The sequence below is a fragment of the Arvicanthis niloticus genome, chromosome 28, assembly GCF_011762505.2.
Source record: "Arvicanthis niloticus isolate mArvNil1 chromosome 28, mArvNil1.pat.X, whole genome shotgun sequence".
Classification (NCBI taxonomy): domain Eukaryota; kingdom Metazoa; phylum Chordata; class Mammalia; order Rodentia; family Muridae; genus Arvicanthis; species Arvicanthis niloticus.
This window is the reverse complement of record NC_133436.1, coordinates 14,906,897-14,928,435: the sequence shown is the minus strand read 5'-3', so window position 1 is coordinate 14,928,435 and position 21,539 is coordinate 14,906,897. Positions and strand designations below refer to the sequence as shown.

Below are 21,539 nucleotides of genomic sequence, written 5' to 3'. Positions count from 1 at the left end.
CCTGTCCTGTCTTCCTTTCCTAATGGACTACAATGTAGAAGTGGAAGCCAAATACAACCTTTCCTCCTCAGTTGCTTTTGGGTCATGGTGTTTTGTGCAGCTATAGAAACCCTAAGTAAGACAATGTCTCTAAATGTCTCTCCAGTTGTCCCAGTTGTTATTGAAAAGCTAAGGTATTCTCAAATGGTTTGAGTTATATATTTCCCTGTGCAATAAAATCTTTTGGTACACTTTTTTTCAACATTTAAACATTTGCTAGTGTTTGTTCATTTAAAAATCAGTGTCCAGTGTCACATAGCTTTATTTGCACATAAGGATTATTGCTGCTTATTTGACATAAGTACATAAAATTATGAAGGTAAATACAATGTTTTTTATTTATTATACACTATGTGTGTGATGTATAAATATCATAAATGGTTCTTCAATTCTGTCTTTTAGCTGGATATTCTCTATATTGACCAATAATAGAGAATACTTCTTTGTATACTTCTTATACATCTATAGATACTACTCTGCTTAATTCTCTCATATGCAAAGTAGGGTTTCATTAACTCCACCAGGTTACCAAGTATAAAATCATACAATAGCAAGTAGATTCTTCTGTCTCTTTCTTCCTGTCCTTAAGCATCTAAATGTTTTTTAAAAATGGGGCTGGAGAGATGGCTCAGAGGTTAAAAACAACTGTTGCTCTTGTGGAAGAGCCGGGTTCAATTCCCAGTATCCACGTGATAGCTCACGACCATTCATGACTCCAGTTCCAGGGGATCCAAAGGCCTCTCTGACTTCTGCTGACACCAGGCAGGTACACACTGCATATGCATACAGCAGGCAAAGCATTCACATGCATTAAATAAATAAATAAATAAATAAATAAATAAATAAATAAATAACTATAACAATAACTTTGTTGAATGGCATGTCAAATAGCTTATAAAAGTTGAAGCGAGAGGGCCCTGGGTGGTAGCTCAGTCTGTGAAGTGTCTGCAGCCAATTCTTCCTTTAGAAGCTGTTCCTTTCCTATTACTAGTGGTAGGGAATGAAGGCAGCTTGTCACTCAGCATTTTCTGACCACACTAGAGTTGCAGCTACTGGCATTATCTGTGCTCAACTTCAAAATGTTAAGTACATTGAAGCTTCTACTGTGTGGTTTGTTGGGACAGATGATATCAGTTCATTTCCAGCTGATACCTGGGAGATCTCATAAGCTAATTACAGTTTGCACAACTATTCTTTTGTCCCTTGTATGTTTCTTCTAAGTTTCTTTCCTCTCTGATTTCACTCTTCTTCCTTTGCTCCCTCTGCCCCCCTAATAATGACCACAAACATGTTTGCTGCTGCATCTGTAAATCTTAGTCCGTGGCCTGAGTCTTTCTCCTCCATTATAATCCCAAGAACTTGAGCCATGCTCAGCTCTTATGAACAGCCAACAAGAACTGAAGATTTGCATGTGCAGACACATGGCATTGTCAGACACAGAATGGCATCAGAAACACTACATGGGGTGTCCAATAGGACTTAATACCTTTAAATTTATTCTTTGCCAATATTAGACACACACACACACACACACACACACACACACACACACACACAGAGAGAGAGAGAGAGAGAGAGAGATCTTATCCCCTTTCCATTACTCTCTCCTGTCTGCCCTCAACAACTTATTTTTTCACAACCCACATGAAAGGTGCATTTAATGGCACCATGAATTATACTTTTGGAAACAATAGATGGTTTCTATGCATGTTTGTGGTCTCAGCTCACTCAGAATAAGACATTTTAGGTTGCATGCTACACTGTTCTGTTTTTATAGCTTAATAGGCATGAGAGAGAAAGCCTATGAAATTATTTTCCATTTGTCAGCAGATGTGCACCATAAAATTCATTTTTTAAAAAAACAATGAAGAATTATACAGATAATATATTCTGTTCAAAACATTCTGAGATAAGAACTTCTTTTCCTCAAAATATTTAAATTTCAACATTTCAGAATCAAATTTAATTCTGCCAACGTAAAAAAAAAATCACATTATATCTTCTTAGCAGTTTCAACAAATCTGTAATATATTTTGGAATAAGTTTATTGGGAAATTGTAAGAACTATGCCATGAAAATTATAAACCTTTGTTGGGAGACGTTCATGAACCTCTGAAAAGGAAGTGTTAGTATATCTATGTTGAGGAATACTCATTGCTAAAAATGTGTTACTTCATCATAAATTGAGCTATAAATGTGTGAATTTACAATCCTAATCCTATGTTCATTTTAAAGTTCATGTGAAAAAGTCAAGGACCAAGCATACCTAAATGTATCCTTCAAAGGTTAGGTGGTTGGGTTAAGGACACTCTAAGAAAGAAAAATCAGAACACTGTATGATAATTCAGACAATATGGTCTGATGTAGAAATGTACACCATGACTAGTGAAAGGTAGAAGGGAACCTGGGAGCTGGGCTGCTTCACAGTGAGCACTGAAAATCTCGGGGACAGGAATAACCATGAAGTCCTCAGGGTTCTAGGGAGATTATCTCTCTCTACAGAAAAGAACTCTGATACCCCCACACCATATGTGACATTTTAATATGAGATGAATAAAGAACTTCAAATCCTAAGTTAAAATTTTATAGGAAAATACTTATCTCAAGGTTAAGATTTATGTCTTACAGTGTAGAAAATGTTTTAACCACCAAGAAATACCAAAAGAGTAAATCTCATAACAATTTTCTAGAGAAAATAAAAACAGAAACAAGATGTTTACACAAATGGGGTTTATTTTTATTATGCTTTCTAAAAACATTATTTATTATCGAGTTCTTTTGTGTGGATCAACTATCACAGTACAATATAGGAAGCAAAGAGACAGCAACCCCTAGGCTCCCCAAGGACATTCCCCATCTGTCCATCCACAGCCAAGTCAGGAACCTGCATTACTTCTAAGTTCTTTACAACATGAAATGGAAATACTTGTGTAGGGCCCTCACTGATGCATTTGGAGAGTGTGTGCACAGGAAAATGGAATTGAAATGTTTTAGTAAGAGTCGAGGGTCCAATCCTTGAAGCAGATGTCTTTAGAGTTTTCTATAGCATGTAATTACAACACAATAAGACTCAAAAGCATTTCAATAAAGTGTAGGTGGAGGAGAAGGACGCTGCTTCAAGAGTTTCATTAGCTTTCTGCAGACTGAGGCTCTCCACATTGGGAGGAGGCCTGTTTCCCTTGCTTCAGAATCCATTTTAACCCTCCATGGGGTCTGGGTGGTCAGAGAGCAGCCACTATCCTCAGGGAGACTAAGGCCTGGGGAAGAAAACAGTGGTTTTCTAAAAGCCTTGTTCACTCATGGTTTCCAGGATAATTTATCCTAGCGCCAGTCACCAAAGAAATACTAGGATCCTCCGCTGCTGTTTTTCAGAGAAGCTTAAAACAATGGCGTTGACTGCCTTTCATACTGACCTAGGACGTGGTGATATGATTCCTGAGGCCTGAGGCCTAAAGCTGTAGCCTTGGAAATACTTAATGACGGGCAGTGAGGGCAGGGGAGCTCTTCCCTGCAACGATGAAGAGCAAGCAAGTATCTAGAGGAGATGTCTGTACAATCTTGTATTTCTTCCCTGACGTTCCTACTGCACGTGACGGCTACAAACATGCGCACGGTCAGGGTAGAAGGAGCCTGTTTGGCCTTTGAAGGGTGATGGGAAGCCTGACCCTTAACTTCGATGAATTTCTCTTAGTTTTGTTTCACATTCCACTAAGCACTTAAGCTCTTTCTCCTATACTGTATGGGTTTTTTTTTTAAAACATCTTAGTGACAAACTATAGAAATGTTCCTCCCAAATTATAGTCTTCTCTTACAACGGGCGGTAGTGAATGCAGAAACTCATGATGGACCAAGAAGCAGAAAGCCAGTGACAGATATGAGTCCACCCCTAAACAAGCCATCTCCTCTTAGGTTCAGGGATCAGTGTGGAAGAGTGGACACAAAGTATGTAAGAGCCAGAAGATAGGGTGAAGAGGTATAAAATGCTATCTCCTATACTCAGAATAGTATGGGTACAATATGGTATGGTATGGTATGGTGTGGTGTGGTGTGGTGTGGTGTGGTGTGGTGTGGTGTGGTGTGGTGTGGTGTGGTATGGTATGGTATATTGTAATCTAGTCATTAGCTCACACCAATGTAGCACCAGGCCCATAAAAGATCAGCCCTGTCAATAATCATGCAAGGAAGGGAAGGACTTCAGGGCCCTATACTGTATCTCTGAGCTACTGATAGGTTCTGGGAGGGCATGGGGAACACTGTCATTAGTTGTGTACCCACTACTGAGCTCAAGTTATTCCACTGCTTAGCTCTAAAGCCATAGTCAGACGGATGTCCCTGGTTAATCTTGGTGTGTCACAAAACGAAACAAATAGACACGAATGTGTGAGAGAGATTTGTTTTGGGGAAGAGTAGACAGTGATTGTAGAGCTGGGGCAACTCATAGTGCATGTGTGTGAAATTGTAAGAGAAAAAAAGAATTAAATCATTAAACTTAAAAATATTTGCCGTTCTGGAAAAGATACATTTTGAATGGTGACAATATATGCTGCGATTGTGGCTTAAACTGTGTTTCCTACCTTACCAAGTCTTTTATGGGTCCATTTTTAATTAAATATTATTAATAATATTTTCCTAGGTATTAGGTATATAGGAACAATATGATACACTTCTCTACAGCATATTCTCTACAGGCATGGTTGTATAAACATAGGGAGGGGAAGAGAGAGAGAGAGAGAGAGAGAGAGAGAGAGAGAGAGAGTAATATATAGTGTGTGCATATATGTAGTACATATATATGTATGTATATATGTTCACATCTATATACAAGAACATGTGGAGGTCAAAGGTTGATGTCAGGTGTCTCTATTATCTCTCTCCACTTTATATAGTGAAGTAGCCTCTCTCATTTAAATTCTATACTTTTTGATTCAACCACTCAAGCTAGTCAGCTTGCCCCAGTCATCTCCAGTCTCTGTCTCCCAAGTACAATGATTACAGGTTCGCTGCCACCCTTGGCTGGCACTTGTGTGGAGGCTAGAGAGCCCAACTCTGGTTATCCTCATCGTTTCATGGGAAGTACTTTACTCTCCAGCTCTATGGTGCCGAGGCTCCATATGTTTAAAGGAAACTATCTAGGTAACTGGCAAACAAGGGCTAGAGATGGAACTGCAGTCTGTGGTGCACTTTACTCCACCTTACATGGAAGAAGTGGCCACGAGTGACAGGTAGAGAATCAGCAGGATATTGTAAGGGAGATCACACAAAAGTTGCAGGATCTCTAATGATGAATCAGGGTGCAAGTCCCCAGGGCTCAGACCTCAGAAGGCTTGTGAACTTGGTTACAGAACAGATTGTGAAACTTCAGAGACTATGGGGGTAATATCTTTAAAGCCTGATTGCCACAGAAGCTTCAAATTGAGTGAGCTCATAGCTCTCCCCACTGGTGCTTAGGTATACTGGGAAGAGAAGACTCTAGAACTGCTTGCCTAGGAAAGCTGAGTATAGGCTGAGACACCACCAAGACCAGGGGCAGTGGCCACAAGCTCATCCTGAGTAGTGAGTGGCAGTGGAAGACTGTTCAGCATTACAGTTGGGAGCCCCAACTCTGCATTTTATTGCAAAACTGTCCCCAACTCAGTGAGACCGAGTAGTCTCTTAATCTCTCCGTGCCTCAGTTTCCTTTTCTGGAATAGCACTTTTCTCATGAGGTTTCTAGGGACTTGATAGTTTCATACCTAAGCTGTGTCCATTGATACCTCATTTCAACTCAATAAATGTAAATGTCATAAATATTTTATGATTGTTGCTGGGGCTGGTTGTGGTATTCCACTGAGATTTGATCAGTGCAAGAACAAGAAAACCAGGAAGAGTATTGCAAGAAGTTTGGTCACCAGGGGTGGAACTCAGTGACTAAAGAAACTAAAAAGTGAAAGCATTTACCTTCTCAAAGAAGCTAGCGAGTCTCTGGTATTTTGACTCTGCTTCAAGTATCATTTTGAAGACTTTGATTTTCCTGTTTGCACTTATAGGATTGCTGGATCACTTTAGAATTGTAGTAAGATCGAAGGCAGCACTTTTGACACTGTGTTTTGTGGGGCTTTCACAGAAGTGGCTGAGGGGCTTGCTTTGGAAGAAAGAGGATGAATTGGGTCTCTGAAAGCCTTTTCTCAGCTCTTTCAGCACAGAGGCATTTTGCTTCTATATTATAGTTGGGGCACTACATATTACTTAAGAAGACCTCACATCTAAAGATGGGTTGAAAGTCATTCATTCACCTGAGTCTCCTTATTTTAAGATGAGAAATTGAATTCTAGAATTGATTGCTCCAGGTGGTACAATCATCTATTGACAGGAGAGCCATAACAGAAAGCCCACTCTCTCTCATCATTGCTCTTTGCCTGTTATACAGGACTACCTATTATTGCCGACACAAGAACACTGCACCTTGGATTTTAGCATCATCAAAAGAAATAGCAGAAAAATACACTTCCAAATTAGTAACTTCATACAAAAAAGAACTTCTAAAAGACAAAATATCATTGACATCGGCTGAAGAGTCTTTGCTTCCCCAACTTCTCCCAAAACTACTTGTTCAGCCTTTGCCAATTCAGTGTATTTAGTGTGTATAGTTTCATTCAGCTAAAACTTAGAATCAGAAGCATGAGATGAAGGAGTTAGGAATTGGAGACTGTGTAGCACAATTATACTTGGTGGAACTCACCTGTGATCTCAGTGCTTGAGGGGCTGAATTGGGAGCATCACAAGCTCAGGGCCAGCCTGGGTTACATAATGAGACCCTGTCTCAGAGAAACAAAACAAAAAGAAACCAATGAGCAGCATCAGAGACCTTATGATTGGCTTAAGGCAAAGACTGTTCACAATAAGAGAAAAAGAAAGAAATGAAAAATGAAAGAGACAGAGATGTACAATAGTCGTAAGCTGAAGGAAAGACACTGAATGGTTGATTGTTGACAGTGTTAGAGGTCCTTTCGCATAGAAACATTAGGAAGCCTAAGAGAAAGATCATGTGTAGGCAATTTCTAAATTTACTTTTTTTAGAAAACATTTCTGGCACTGTTCGCCCTTCCTTATTGGTCTTCCTATTGATGTTCAAAGCCAGAACACATTCTCCTCTCAAAAGAACTGTCAAAACAAAACGTTCTCACTTAAACACATATGTCTGGGTAACCTCAAAACATATTACTCAAGCCTCAGGTGGCATGTCACCAATTTTGCTCAACACCTCTCACTAACTTGGCTCATCCTCAGTAGCTACAGAAGACCTTGTTCATACAGTCACACATCTGCTATCTGCCTGTCACACTTGACTGTAAAGTCCAAAGAAGGATCTAGGAAAAGCATGGGACTCTCATTACTAAGTTGGTGGGTGAAAATTTTGCCTATGGGTTGACTGGATTACAGCACTCTTATTTCCTTGATGCTGTACAGACGTCAGGAGATGTATACCTTGTGAGTTACTTGAAGACAAAATCAGTACAGAATTTAAACGCCTGACTTGATAGTTAATGAATGAAGGGGTGAGTAATTAAAATTACCCCTTGTGTCCCTAAGGCCTATGAGAGAGTTTGGCATATATAATAGACATGCAAAATCATGCTCAAACAAAACTTCTTTAATGAACAGTTATGAATTGCATTTTCTTTTGCAAAACAACAAAAGCCAGAAACTCTTCTCATATGTATAAAACCACATTCATTCATTCATTCATTCATTTGCCTTTATCCCAGTTAGCCAAACTGGCTCAACTGAGGACAGAGGAGAGAAACACAACCGCTTTGAAGAATTCTGAGATATCCCAACAAAGGTGACTAACTAAGGCCATTTTCCTCGTGGTCCATACTTGATGTGGGTATTGTCAAAGATGGGCCAAATCTCTTTTCTGGATATTTGATTTACCACAATTGTGAGAGGATTTTCATCTAAGGATTTACTTTAGCTCGCAAAGTATCTAAATTGAACAAGCAAACTCAAGTGGGTCATTTTCTATAGAAGTGCAGAATCCCATCTCCCTTTGGTAAACCATTGAAACACAGAAGTGTATTTTACACATTCTGATAGAAACATCTATAATAACCAACTTCAGCCTCTTGCCTTTTTTTTTTACTACTTTATCACCCAAAAGTGTAAGAAAAGAATGCGCGTTGAAGCTTTTTTTCTGTTAGACAATGCTCTCTGCCTAAGAACACTTTTGACTACCAGCTCCCTGGTGTATTAAGAATAAATAGCGAAGACTCCCAGAAAGCTTTTACTTCTGTGTAACAGGTAGGTTCATAAAGATAATTGGACATTTTTTATGAATGCTTGAAGTTCATATTAAGACGCACCTTTCTGTAGGTCAATATAATTTCCACAACAACCATTTTTGTTTACATGAACACATTCATAGGTGAGTCATAGGGGTATCAGTTATTGGTCCTTTGTGATTGGAGTCTGGTGAAGGCATACCCTGACCTTAGCAAGGCTGACGTCCACATTTGCAGATGGTAGTGAAGACCAAGAGGAAAGAGATAAAGATCTTGGCCTTTCATCAGGATGGGATGCGTGGGCAGGAGTAGTAAGACCTTTGTTCTGGAAGGAACTATATGGAAACAAAATGTGTGTGGGTGACTATAACAACTGACATCTTTAGTGATACTGTTTATGCTCCCATAAGGCGGGCATTAGAAGGTGAATGCCCTTTTTCTCTCCAATCAATGGACAACATCCAGTGACATTCCCTGACCCAAAAAAAAAAAAAAAAAAAAATTTCTTTGTTTTCAATGAATATGAACTTAGTTATGCTAAGTAAATCATTTGCATATTTTTTCATCTTTTCATTTCATTGCAGACCTTCACACTGAGCCCCTGTACTGATTGGCTTTCTTGATTATAGTGTCTCTCAGGTTTTAAATATCAATAAATCAAACAAACAGAAAGAAAGAAAGCTAACTGCAGACATACACTAAGGAAAGACAAATGCCGAGACTTTCCCTCCCATGGCCCTGTTTCCCCGGCTCCTTTCACATGGTCTGCTGCCTCTGAAGGCGTGTTTTGAGAGTCAGCATTTCTAAACCGCTGCTGAATCACTCCATGCATTTACTCTCCTAACCATCTTCTGTGAGCAGGGCCTGACTCTCTCTCTCTCTCCGTCTCATAGCAACTCTTATCAAGGTAATGGACCAAGAATCATTTCCACTTGAAACACAATCCTTCTAAATGAATCATGAGATATGGTTATCTCCATTTTCCCATAATAACCCCAAGAAGATGATCCTCTGGCTATACTCTCAAAATTGCCTCCTGTTTGTGTTTATTTTATTCCATTTTCCCTTGAATTTTCTATCTAAATGTGCCCTCTCTAAGAGGGCTGATGGGTTTGGGTAGCTATTGTTATATTGGTAACTCGTTTTCCTTGGCATACACCTTGTTAAAGGGCACTCATGTATGGCCAGAGAGTTTCCCCAAGGCTGCTAGGTTTCTACGTGGGCAGCCCGAGAGTTGGACATCAGGGGGATAGACTTCACCTAGAGAGGGATCATCAGCCATGTTTATTCTTACATCTTTCCTCTCTTGCCTTTGTTCAGTATATTTAGAAGAAAAGCCCCAAAGCTTCAAAGAATTAGAAACAAATGATTCTGGATCTTTTTTCTTTACTTTTCTATTTCTTTTTTCTTGTCAGCTTGGAATCAGTTGTTTAATGCTGTGTCTTGTTATAATGATGAGGACTTTCATCTCAATGCTTTAAGGGTTTCTCTTTTTCATTTGTAAAAAAAAAAAATCTCTCCCCTGCTTTTGGAAGTCCTGCCTTTGGGGACCTCAGTATATTGAGACAAAGGCCTCTCTGCAGAGTTGGAAACTCTGACGCCCTCGCTTCTCTCACCCCATCCCTGCTAAGCCTGTCTGATTTTTGAGATTATTGCCTCTTATGTTTGATTCTCTTTAATTCACTATTTGAAAATTTTCTCCCTGTATTCATGTACCTTGACCATCTCCTATTCTTTCATGACCGGCTGATTTACTGTATTGTGTTATTTTTTTAACCAGTTCATCCCATTTCCTATTGTCATCAATCAATTGATATTACCTTTTAGAATCTCTGCCTCAACCTTAGCACACATTTTAGAGTCTGTTTCTTGCCTTTGGAGACATTCGTTTTTCTTCCTTTCCATCCCTTGGGCTACCACTTCCAGCCCACAGACTTTTTCTTGTCTCTCTTGGTTTCTCTGAAATGATAACACTACTGACACCTCTTTGCTTCAAGGTATCCCTCCTCCCTGCTTCTTTCCCAAATCCTGGACTGTAATTCCTATGTGTCCTCAGTTGGATCTTCTTTGTCTTGACTGTATTGCTCTAAGATGGTATCTTTCCTTTCCTCTGAATAACCCCTCTATTCTGGAAATGTCCAAGGCTGCATCTACAGATGCATGTTTTTCCAAGCCCCCGATCTACTATTTTCCAAGGTCCTTTTGGATATTTCAAGGTCTATTTGTAAGTGCAGTTCCCACACCCCTTTGGCTATTTAATAGCTATATCTACAGAGGTAAATATATCGTGTGTCCCAAGCGTTTTTCTTTTGGGGTTAGAAGGATTTGGGGACAAGGAAGGACAGACACTCCTAACATTCCAGTTACTTGAGGAGAGTAATGGTTTCTTATCCAGATCAAGTTCAATATAAGCATCTTCTTTGGGGTGTGATCTTCTGATTGATACACCTAGAATCTCCTAGGTTCCATCTCATCTCTCCATTCTGGTAGGTCTGAAGTCTCCAGACTAAGGTATGAGGTGAGGAAAAGATTAGGAAACACATGCCTGCTTCTTAATTGATATTTACCACAGGTAATTTCAACAGCTCCTTCTCATTTTCCACTGGCCAGAATCTAGTGATCCTCCCATCCTTCCTTTTCAGGAGAGAGGGAAATATCATCTATATGGATTCTGGGAGGGCAAAGGAAAACCTGATGAGCCATAGCTTGTGCCACAGTTGTCTTTCAGCTAACAAATAACTATTCTCCACACAGAACACACCTACTGACACACTGAGATGTTGCATGGTCACATCCAGATCCTCCATTCAAAGATGCCTCAGCAAGGCACTTTGCTCTCTGGTTTTCTAGCCTTACGAGTATACCTAGCAGCCAATGGAGGAGCAAGGGCCAGACTCCCACTACAAAAATGTTCATCCAGGAAAATGGAAGAACGGCTGACTCTATCTCGTACTATCACTGAAGCTATGGACTTTCATGGACAGGCTCCCTCTCACCCTTCCATGGAAGCTGTAGGTTCTATTGGGTAGACTTGGGGTGATTTCTATCCTGAGAAGCTGCAAAGCACTTTGGTCCTTCATTTTGCGCCCCAGGGAAAACTTTCAGATTTTCTTTCAGCCTATAAGTGGTCTGGAGTTTCTTTCATGCTTCTCTACTGTAGGTACTTTCTTTCAGCTCTCCTCGTTGGCCACAGCTGAAGCAGAGATGAGAAGCTTCATCTGGTACACACAGAAGCTCCCTGTCGTCAATGCATACTGAGAAGACTTGACGGTTGGAGACATCAACAATCAAAAGCTTCATTTTATAGTTCGTGCCTTCTGTTTGTTTGCTAGGTCAACTGTCTCAGAGTACAGATGGCTGCTTGATAGTCCTGTGTACTGAAACTTAAAGGCACCTAAAGTCTTCATTTCTTTTTAAACATGATTTTCTATATTGCTAATTTTATTATTGTTTATTTTTAACTAACTTGCATAGAATCTGTATGTGTCTGTGGTGGACAACACAAAGTTTGGAGCTGTGTGCACACTGTGAAGGAGCTAAATGAAGCTAATTAACTAGCATTATCTCACATAATTATCACTTGTAATACTGAGGACACTTGAAATCTAGGCAATTTCCCAGTGTATGTGCACCACTGTTCAATGTGGCTTTCATATACTTTCTATTCAACAGAAACTTAAACCCTTTGACTAAGTGACCCTTTTCCAGCCCAGGCCAAGCACCATTCTACTCTCTGCATCTAAGAACTAGATTGGATTCCATGTGCATGTGGAATTTCTGTGCCTGCCTTGTTTCTCTTAAACTGATATTCTTCAAGTTCTTGCTCCTTCCCCCATGACTGAAGGGCAAATGGACCACATTTGAAGAGAGTAAGTGGCTGAACAAGGCTCCCCACAAGGGGATTCCGAGGTGCGCTGACAGTCACATTGATATGATACCTGGAGAAGCTGGCCATGGCAGCATGTCACGTCTCACAGTGGGAGTCACAGGCTGGTCTGCCTGCCAAACTACTCCTCTGATCTATGCTTCCTTTCAGAACTTGTTGTTTTTCTTTCCATGCCCTATGTGAATCTCAGGCTCAGCCTCAGGAGCATTTCATAAATTTAGGCTGATCTTGTCTTAGCATAATGTCAACTCTAGCTCCATAGTTATACCATCCATTTCTGGAACTTCCGGTGCATCTGTTCATTTGAAAACTAAAGTCATTGCCTGAGTTTGATTTTCTCCTTGATGTCAGCATAGAACATTTCTGGCAGGACTTTGAAAAGAAGCTCTGACGATGACATACAAGGACTTCAGACAACTGGGAGGGATTTCTTTATGTCAGGCAGGTGACAAGAGTCTGCCTTCGGTGTCCACACCCATCTGTGCTGGCACACAGGTTGATGCAAAGCATATTAACTGGGTCACCAAGCACTAGCAGCAATGAAAGACCCATAGGTACCACCCTATCATGCAGTGAGGAGGAGTCAGCCAGGATTCTGTGATGTGCTGTGATATAATGGGAGCACGGAGGTGCATAAATTCTACTTAGTTCACCAGAGGTAGGTGGCTCTAGTGTTTACACTGAGTTGCTCCCCTTGAAAGGGGAAGTGGGTTCATTCTTATGAAGCTGTCAACATAAACTTCTTTCAGCCTCTCAAAGCTTGGTGTAGATAATTTCAGGTTCATGGCATTCATTATCCCCCAAGAAGCTCTCAAATTTCAGATTCCCAAACATGAAGCATGTATATTTATTGAGATTATAAGGATGCTAAGATTATGCCCCTGGGGTTAGTAGTTTCTGTGTTCCATCCACATGCTCTAAACACACCACACCATTCCACACACACAAACACACACCACACATACCATATACACATACCACATATATACCACACACACTGCACACACTCTATGGACACACCACACACACTACATACCACACACTACATACATGACATGTGCACATACACATCACATACATACCACACATACTGCATGAACACACACATACCACATACATACATACTACATGAACACATACACCACATACATACCATACATATTGCACACACACACACACACACACACACACACACACACACACACACACTCTGCACCTGAAGACTGAGTTGAAGATCTGAGAAATGAACCATTTGTAGCCTCTTCCAGGTACTGAGGAGCAAGTTCCATGTATCTCCAGGTAATAATTGCTGCTTGAAAATAACAGGGTAACCAGGGAGAAGGGGCTGCAGGAGTTAAGAAAAACTCCTTATGGGAAAATGTGGGAGACTTTTGAGAAGGGAGAACTGTTAAGCCTTTCCTTTCTCAGTTTCTGAGCTGAACTTTTGCTCACAGCAGGTGAGCACAGGCTCCCTCCCACGCGCAGGCTCCGTCCCCTGCCGCTGTGCAGTCTGTTAAGTAAACAGAGACATTACACTGAGAAAGGAACATTTCTCTATTTTGGCTGTGAGTTGTTATTTTTAAAGCTTCATCCTCCAAACATTTCCCCCATCTTTGTTTATTCTTTTCACTAGAAAGAAGATGTAAGACTTAAAAAATTCAACCAGGGAACAAGGAAAACCTATGTGTAGTCTGCACTCTCTAACCAAGGCTAAGAGAGCCTTCCATGTGAAAACCAGACCCACCCCCAGAGTTCAGAAGTGTAACTTTCAAAGATTCCTCTCTTTTCATAGTAAATGCCTGATCATCCCGATTTCTAGTCAAAGCAAATGTATGTGGCACTTCTGCTACTCAGATTCAATGTCCAACCACTTGAAGATATAGCTCTCTATTTGTCAATATGTTTCTACGAGATACTTAAAGGATGTCCCTTGTGTGAGGACGCTCCATTGCATAAGAAAACCCAGTAAAGTTAGTCTGAAAATACTAAGCCACTTTTTTGAATCCTGATCTGGGTTGCATCTGAGGGACTTGCTATTGTGTGTAGAGGCTCTCTATACCTTATAAGGGAATATATCCATTTCATTGTATTTCTCTTTTTCCTTGTCACCTTGTTTCCATTCTTGATATGTTATTAATACTCATGCCTTGTGTCTCTCTTGTCCTACTTATTCTGATATCTAGGCTCATTGGTGGTACAAAATAGTTCCTCGGTAAACCTTGTGGGATGAGTTAAAATAGAACTAGAAGGGAAAATAAAAGGAATTGTGTCGTTGGTGTTCTTTTCTCTGGTTGGTAGAGGTGTGTGATCTGCCTTACCAGTTTGGGTCTAAATTCCCTGACATGAAACATGAGAAAAAGCAACACATTAACAATGCTGGACCGGAATTAATATATTGAAAGTATCTTGTGTATTTCAGGTCACTCTAAATAAAGGTATTTTGATTAGTAAGAGACACTAATAATTACTTGCTGCTTGGAAGAAAAATAGCAAGCTCAATCCTGTCTTACCAGTCACACCACAGTAAATCCCAAAGGCTGGTGGCACAACTCTGTTAACAGAAAAATCTGATGAATTCTGCTCCTTAAATGGACGAGTGTATGGTATGTGGTTATATCTCAATGAAGTGTTCAGAAAAATGAATATATCTCAGAAGAGCAAAGACTGAATAAAACAAAGGAGTGTGGGGCTTCTTTTCTAGAAGTAAGCATAAGAGAATTTTCATATGCTACCAAATAGAGATCTATCCTCTCAACCAGAAGATGCTGTTCTGGAACTCCGAATGGAAAGTTGATGTGCAGTAAGGACTTTGTAAAAAAAAAAAAAAAAAAAAAAAAAAAAAATGCCAAGAACAACATTAAAAAACATATGACAATACCTCTAACACAAACTAATTGCTATAATATACAAAGAGCTCTTAATAATCAATAAGATATGACCAGCTCTCCTAAGGGAAAATGTAGACAAAGGATAAGAGGAAGAAGGTCAGAGAAAAATAAGATGTGTTTTTAGCATGTGAGATGTCTATCTATTTTTGTATTTATAGATGCAGTTTTTTGAATGTTATATATAAGTAGTTCACCAAAATTAATAATATTTATGTCCTTTTGCATAGGATTTTTAATTCTAGAATTCTGTTTTATAGCTTCCTGTACATGGCATGAGAGACAAACATGAGGGTTAGTACGGAATGAATTGTTGTAACGTCATCATACTTGAAACCAAACTAAACGTCAATGAAGAAAGAGGCAGCCTACAAGATTTCCATCACATTCCACCTAGCAGTATTTTAATTAGCAGTGGACCATGTGTACAACATATTACATGTGCCCCAAGAGTATATCATCACTTAGTGAGATCACAAATATTTTGGTTGAAGTGCACTCCGTGAGGTTCACACAGTGACAGAATTGCCTAATTAAAGATGCATTTCTCAGAATGTGTTCCCATCAAAGGAGACACGATTGTTGGGCATTTTGTTCAGTGTTATTTCCCCTGTTGACAAAAGAGAAGACCCCTAGGACAGAAGCAAAATCCAGTGCTCATGAGCGCATTCATGCTTATGTCTGAAATGTTTTTTAAAGGCCTAATAAACGTTTGCATAGGCAAGACTTTAACTTTTTCCTCTATTTTCAGTTCTTCAAATACATCATGCCTCAGAATGAGTGGATTTCTTTTACACATAATATCTCTTTTCATTTCAGAACTAACCCTATAGCAAAGATGCAGGTGTATGTGATAGCCCATTGACCTTGCTCATTCGCTAGTTGTTCATACGGAGATTAAAATCAGAATGTAAAGTGAATAAATAAATAAGTAAATGAAAAAATCTTGATACCAATTCTATGGTACCAGGTAAAAGTATGACCCATCCCGAGTGATATAGAGCACATCCTTGGCTAACAATTCCCAACTCTTCCAAATTTATTCTGTGTCTCCTCTTCAAGTCCAGTGTACCACTAGGTGCCCTTTCATGGGCAGGTCTGACTCTCCTCCAATCGTGCACTCTCACTTCCTGATTGAACCCTGATTCTTTTGGGATGATGTTGAACAGCCCTCACTTGGCATCCCAGCCCTCACTTGCCATCCTCTGTAGCACAAGTGACTCGAGCCCAACCACACAACCCATAGCTGCTAGAGCTCAAGAGTATCTCAAAACACATCAGGAGACACTGTATATTAATGGAGCGCATCTTTGAACACAAGACCTTGCTCCATCCCTATAACAAGTACAATGTCCAGAATACAGCAGGCTGTCTACAGTCGTACCCAAACCTCAAGCATCTTTGATTACCTGTAAGCCACAGATCTCCACATACAATATAGCAGACTTAGCCACTGAATATTAAAACTCTTGTAATAATTTTAAGGCTTTATTGATTAAAGACATTTTTTTCTGCCTTGCCTTCTCAAATTTAAATGAATGTTCACACTTGCTGCAAGAAAGTGAGCTATAGATTTGAGCCTAAGTGGGTTTTGTGCTGTGAACCGTACATCTTACGGAGGATTCCTGTGCTTTAATGCTTCTTAATATTTGTCTTCATAGGAATCAAGGTAAATGTGTAGAAGGCATGGTGGAAATCTTTGACATGCTGTTGGCTGCGTCAACTCGGTTCCGCATGATGAACGTGCAGGGAGAAGAGTTTGTGTGCCTCAAATCGATCATTTTGCTTAATTCGGGTGAGTTGCCAACCTGGGGGGAAATTAATGCTGAGTTCTAGGGAGAAATATTCACTTGTGATTTTTTTTCAACTTGATCCAGTCCATGAGATATAATGTTTAATGTTATACATCGAATAAAATGACACATTTCCAATAACATTTCGTCGCTCGATTAGATATTAGAACCATACTGATCAAGTAGGGTGCATGAAAAACAATGGTTGAGATTGGATTTTGATCTGTTACTGATATATTTTCATCCTTGCAGACATATGGGACTGCTTTTCTTTGTTTGCGTATCTGTAGATAGTTGTACATAGTAAAATGGACCTAGACCAGGAGATGGTCCTTGCAAGTTCTGACATGGGCCCTGGATGCACAGCTCAGTCGTGGCGTGTACCATTAGCATGTTCCAGCCTCTGAGTTCAACGCCTACCACCGAGAAGAAAAAGAATGCCATCAAGATATCAAAGAGGGTTCTTGGAGACAGAACTTGTATCTCCTGGTCAAAGCTGATTGGTTAAAAATGTGCTTGGCTTAAAGATTCCAGAAAAATAATTAAACAAAGCAGTCCTCAAATGATGGAATAAGGAATGCAGTGGACAATGTTTTTGAACATGCATTTCATTTCATCTAAGTGGCTCATGGTCCTGGGCTACCTAGTGGCTTATAGCCACTGAAGTTTTGTTTAGATGCTCTGTTTTTTCCCTTCCCTCCCCTCTCCTCTCATCTCCTCTCCTTCCCTCACCTCCTCTTCCCTTCACTCTCCTCCTCTCCTTTCCCCTCACCTCCTCTCTCTTATGGTCCTCTGTAGTGAGGTTAGCTGTTAAGTTACCCAGACAGGAATTGTGGTTCAGCCTCAGTTAGCAGTCTCACTCTTCCAGCCCTTCTAAGCATCAGCCATCTAGATCTGTAAGCACAGGCACACAAAGCTCAACCCCCCCTGTCTGCTACACAGCAGATGCACTTAACTAGGGACCTTTGTCCTGCAACCCCAATTTCTTCTATCTCAGTGTCACCCTCCAGTAGAAATCACACCATCTTCTCAAGTCTTGGCCTGATTCCTCACCCCATCATGCTTGGTCTTGGATTTCTTAAGACAGAGAGATAGCTCGGTCACATGCAGAGAGTATCAGTTCTCTTTCTACCAGGTCTGTCTCCTCCTCACAACCCCAAGACCCTCCCATCTTCCCTGAAACGACAATTTTCCACTCCGGTTCCCTGTAGACTCTAGATAGCCCCGTTCCTCAATAGTTATCATGGCAATCATCTTCCCTTAACAACCGAGAGATGGAAATTGGTACTATTGCACTAGGCAAGGCCTGAATTGGGAAGTGAAGTTCCATGATAAAATAATACGAGACGATGGGCACTCAGGGAGTGATTACACTCCATTCAAGTTTCTAGTCCCACTCACATGCATTGTGCGTCTTCATTTGAGTCGTTTGTCCTGCACGTTGAAGGGTCCAGATCCCACAATGGCTCTTTATTGAATGTCAGTTCTGGGAGGAGAGCCACTCGCCTACACGGCGCCAGGTCCCGATCCCACTCCTTCTTCAGTGGAAGGCTGGCATGTGTGGACAGCCTGCATGTGGGCAATCTGTTAACTTCAGGGACAGCATGCTTAACAAGTGTTGGAAACTTTCATTATTATTATTATTATTATTATTATTATTATTATTATTATTCTCACTCTAATCAGAAGAGAATAACCCAGACAGGATGTAAGAGTTATTAGTGAGCACAGGGGATACTTGAGGACACTGAAACTGTGTTCCACATATCTGGATAGCTTTTCCTGAGGTTTGGGTTTTTTTTTTTTTTTTTTCTGTTCTTGCAACAGTGTAGTTATATTTTTTAATATTATGCAAAACAATTAAAGGTACAACTCCAGATTGGTGGGCTCTGAATTTTTACAACCTGTTGTATTTTCCATTGCAAAACTGGGCTCCCAGCTCAATCCTTGTGACATGAGACAGGCCTTCACACACTGTCTTTGTTCCTTCTGTCTGTCTCCGAAGCTCTGTGCTCATGCTTATTCTTAAAGGGGTGGAACACTGTTTGGCAGTCAGAAGCTCTGTGCTTATGCTTGCACTTAAAGGGGTGGGCCACTGTTTGGAAATAAAAGGCTTCACATACCGCAGCGTTGATCGTTATATTATCATGTGATGATGGGTAGCAGCTTGTCTGTGCCATCAAGGACTGTACTGATGGCTCAGGAGTGCTATAAGAAAAACAGAAGCAGCTAACCAGCCCAAACAGACAAAACCACTCTTCTCACCACAAAAGTGAGCTGTGCTCTGGAAAGACAGGTCTGTGCCTCACACAGTTCCTAGTGTCTGCTATTGTTCGTGGAAAGGCAGAGAGAAAGAGGATGAGACACAATGGGCCAGTACTAGGAAATAAAGAGTGATAAAAGGACAATAAAAAGAAATCTGCCACAGGGCGGTTACTGCGTCACACCTCCCCTGACACACACACACACACACACACACACACACACACACACACACACACACACACACACACACGGACTCACACACACTAAAGGATGTTACTAAAACCTTAACCAACTCACTACTTTTGAGCTGGGACAACTCCTGACTTATCTTGAGACAAAGCCACACAGGCTGGGATTCAGGGAACCTGGTTAGAAGATCTCAGACCTTCCCTGGCTAAGCCTGGGGGTTGGGAGAAAGCTCACATTTCAGTCTGAGTCTCTGAAGGCCAGTTCTGAGAAACGCTGTTCACAGTGGCCTTGGTTTTGAGGCAGAATCAGGAGAAATGAAGGGTTTCTTTGAGGGCCTGCTCAGACTCAAAATGTCTTTCTTGAAGCCACAAGAGGATCTCCAAAGGCCAGAATATCCACAGATGATCTCTTCCCAACTGTTTAGAACACAATTTCTGTGTGAGTTGAGTGATTTATTTACCAAAGCTCAGGATCATCTACAGACAACCACAGAGGCCACATCAAAGGAGAGAGGTGGTCTTGGTTAATCCAGACAGACCTTAGTTAAAAAACAAAACAAAACAAAACAAAAAAAAAAAACAAAAAAAAAAAAACAAAAAAAAACAAGCAACAGCTTCAAGGCTTTCTGAAAAGCAGCTGGAGGAAGTCCAAGAGAAGGTTTAGGAGGAAGGGAACAGATGTGCTCAGGGCAAGGGTCTGAGGAGGAGCGGAAGTAAGGGGAGGGGTTGGCTTTCCAGCCACAGGAGGATGCTGAGGAATATGTGCCAGACCTGGCCGATTTCTTCCTCCTGCCCAGTGTGACCTCAGTTCTTTACGATCATTCAGACACGCCTGCTTCCTGGAGACCAGCTCCCAGGCGAATCCTCCTTCTCTTGACTGTTTACCTTCTTAGTAACACATGATCTAGCATTTCAAGAGCTGGTTTATTTTAATATTTTTACTCAAAAATTTCACTCGTTTCTTCAGTAATTCTATGTTTATCGCAGTCTCACTATGATCTTTATGCCAAACACATCCAAATGAATGTTCTTGTGTGTGTGTGTGTGAGTGTGAGTGTGTGTGTGTGTGTGTTTCTTTAAATGGAATCATTCTTTGTTTAGATGTATATTTACCAATTTTCCTAAGCGGTTCATTGTTCGTTTTGTGTTTCTCATGGTCTTGGAGCCACATACTGTCAACAGACATTGCTTCATTCAGCTCTTTGATAGAAACTTTGCTGGACATTGCTGGGAGAAGTGCTGGAAAAGTTTCATCTTGCTAGCCTCTCCTTCCCACTCTGAAGTACCTGCCTTCCCTGTGGACTTTCTCAGCACTTTGGCTTGTATTGATGTCAGCAGATCAAGAGCAGGGGTAGCCCCAGGCAATGAAAGCTATCATTGTCAAAGATGAGAGCGGGCCTTCAAGCTGGGTGGTGGTGGCGCACGCCTTTGATCCCAGCACTTGGGAGGCAGAGGCAGGCGGATTTCTGAGTTCGAGGCCAGCCTGGTCTACCGAGTGAGTTCCAGGACAGCCAAGGCTATACAGAGAAACCCTGTCTCGAAAAACCAAAAAAAAAAAAAAGAGAGAGAGAGAGAGAGCAGGCCTTCAGTTGAATAGACCTCAGCTCTGCCTAACACAGTGTTTTAGTTTAAAGTCCGGTACACAGGCCCCCAAAGAAGTGGAGAGACTCAAGTAATAGGAACTGTAGTAGCTACCTGGAGACTTTGTTAATTATGCTGCTTGTTTAAGTGTTAGGAGGACTTTGATCTTGTGGGTTTGACCTTATGTTGACAGACCGTAGTAGCCTACTGAAGGATCGCTGCTCAACACTTACTCCTTTATTGTCTTCTTAGCCTCAAGCCTCTTCCAAATCCACACCCAGGCAGAAAGCTCCTCTGTCACTGTTTCTCAAGCGGCAGGAAATTCACGTATAGAAGCTTCGTGTGTATACCTCTATCCTCTCTCGGGAATGTGCAGTTTAACATTCAAGTCAACTTGACAATGGTGTCAATCAGTTCTAGAACCATCTCTTTTCTTACACACACACACACACACACACACACACACACACACCTACAATTCTGTATATTGTATCCTGGAGAGCCTCTCTCACTTCCTTCTCTGCAAACTTATCCAGTGGAGCCCAGAAGCTTCTCCAGTTCCTGGTTCTAGCGCTCTGTGCTATCTTACTCCAGACCATCTCTCTTCTGACCCTTACTTACGCACAGGCTAATTCCAGCTA

The 21,539-nt window shown here is 40.9% G+C and overlaps 1 protein-coding gene across 9 annotated transcripts in view; it reads left to right on the top strand.

Annotated features, from left to right (window-relative positions):
- Positions 1-21,539, top strand: part of Esr1 (estrogen receptor 1) — a 371,567-nt gene that overhangs the window by 318,487 nt on the left and 31,541 nt on the right. For all 9 annotated transcript variants that reach the window (XM_076926762.1, XM_076926763.1, XM_076926756.1 and 6 more), the window contains one exon: positions 16,733-16,866. In XM_076926762.1, the coding sequence (XP_076782877.1) occupies positions 16,733-16,866 (134 nt within the window). The remainder of the gene's footprint in view (positions 1-16,732; positions 16,867-21,539) is intronic.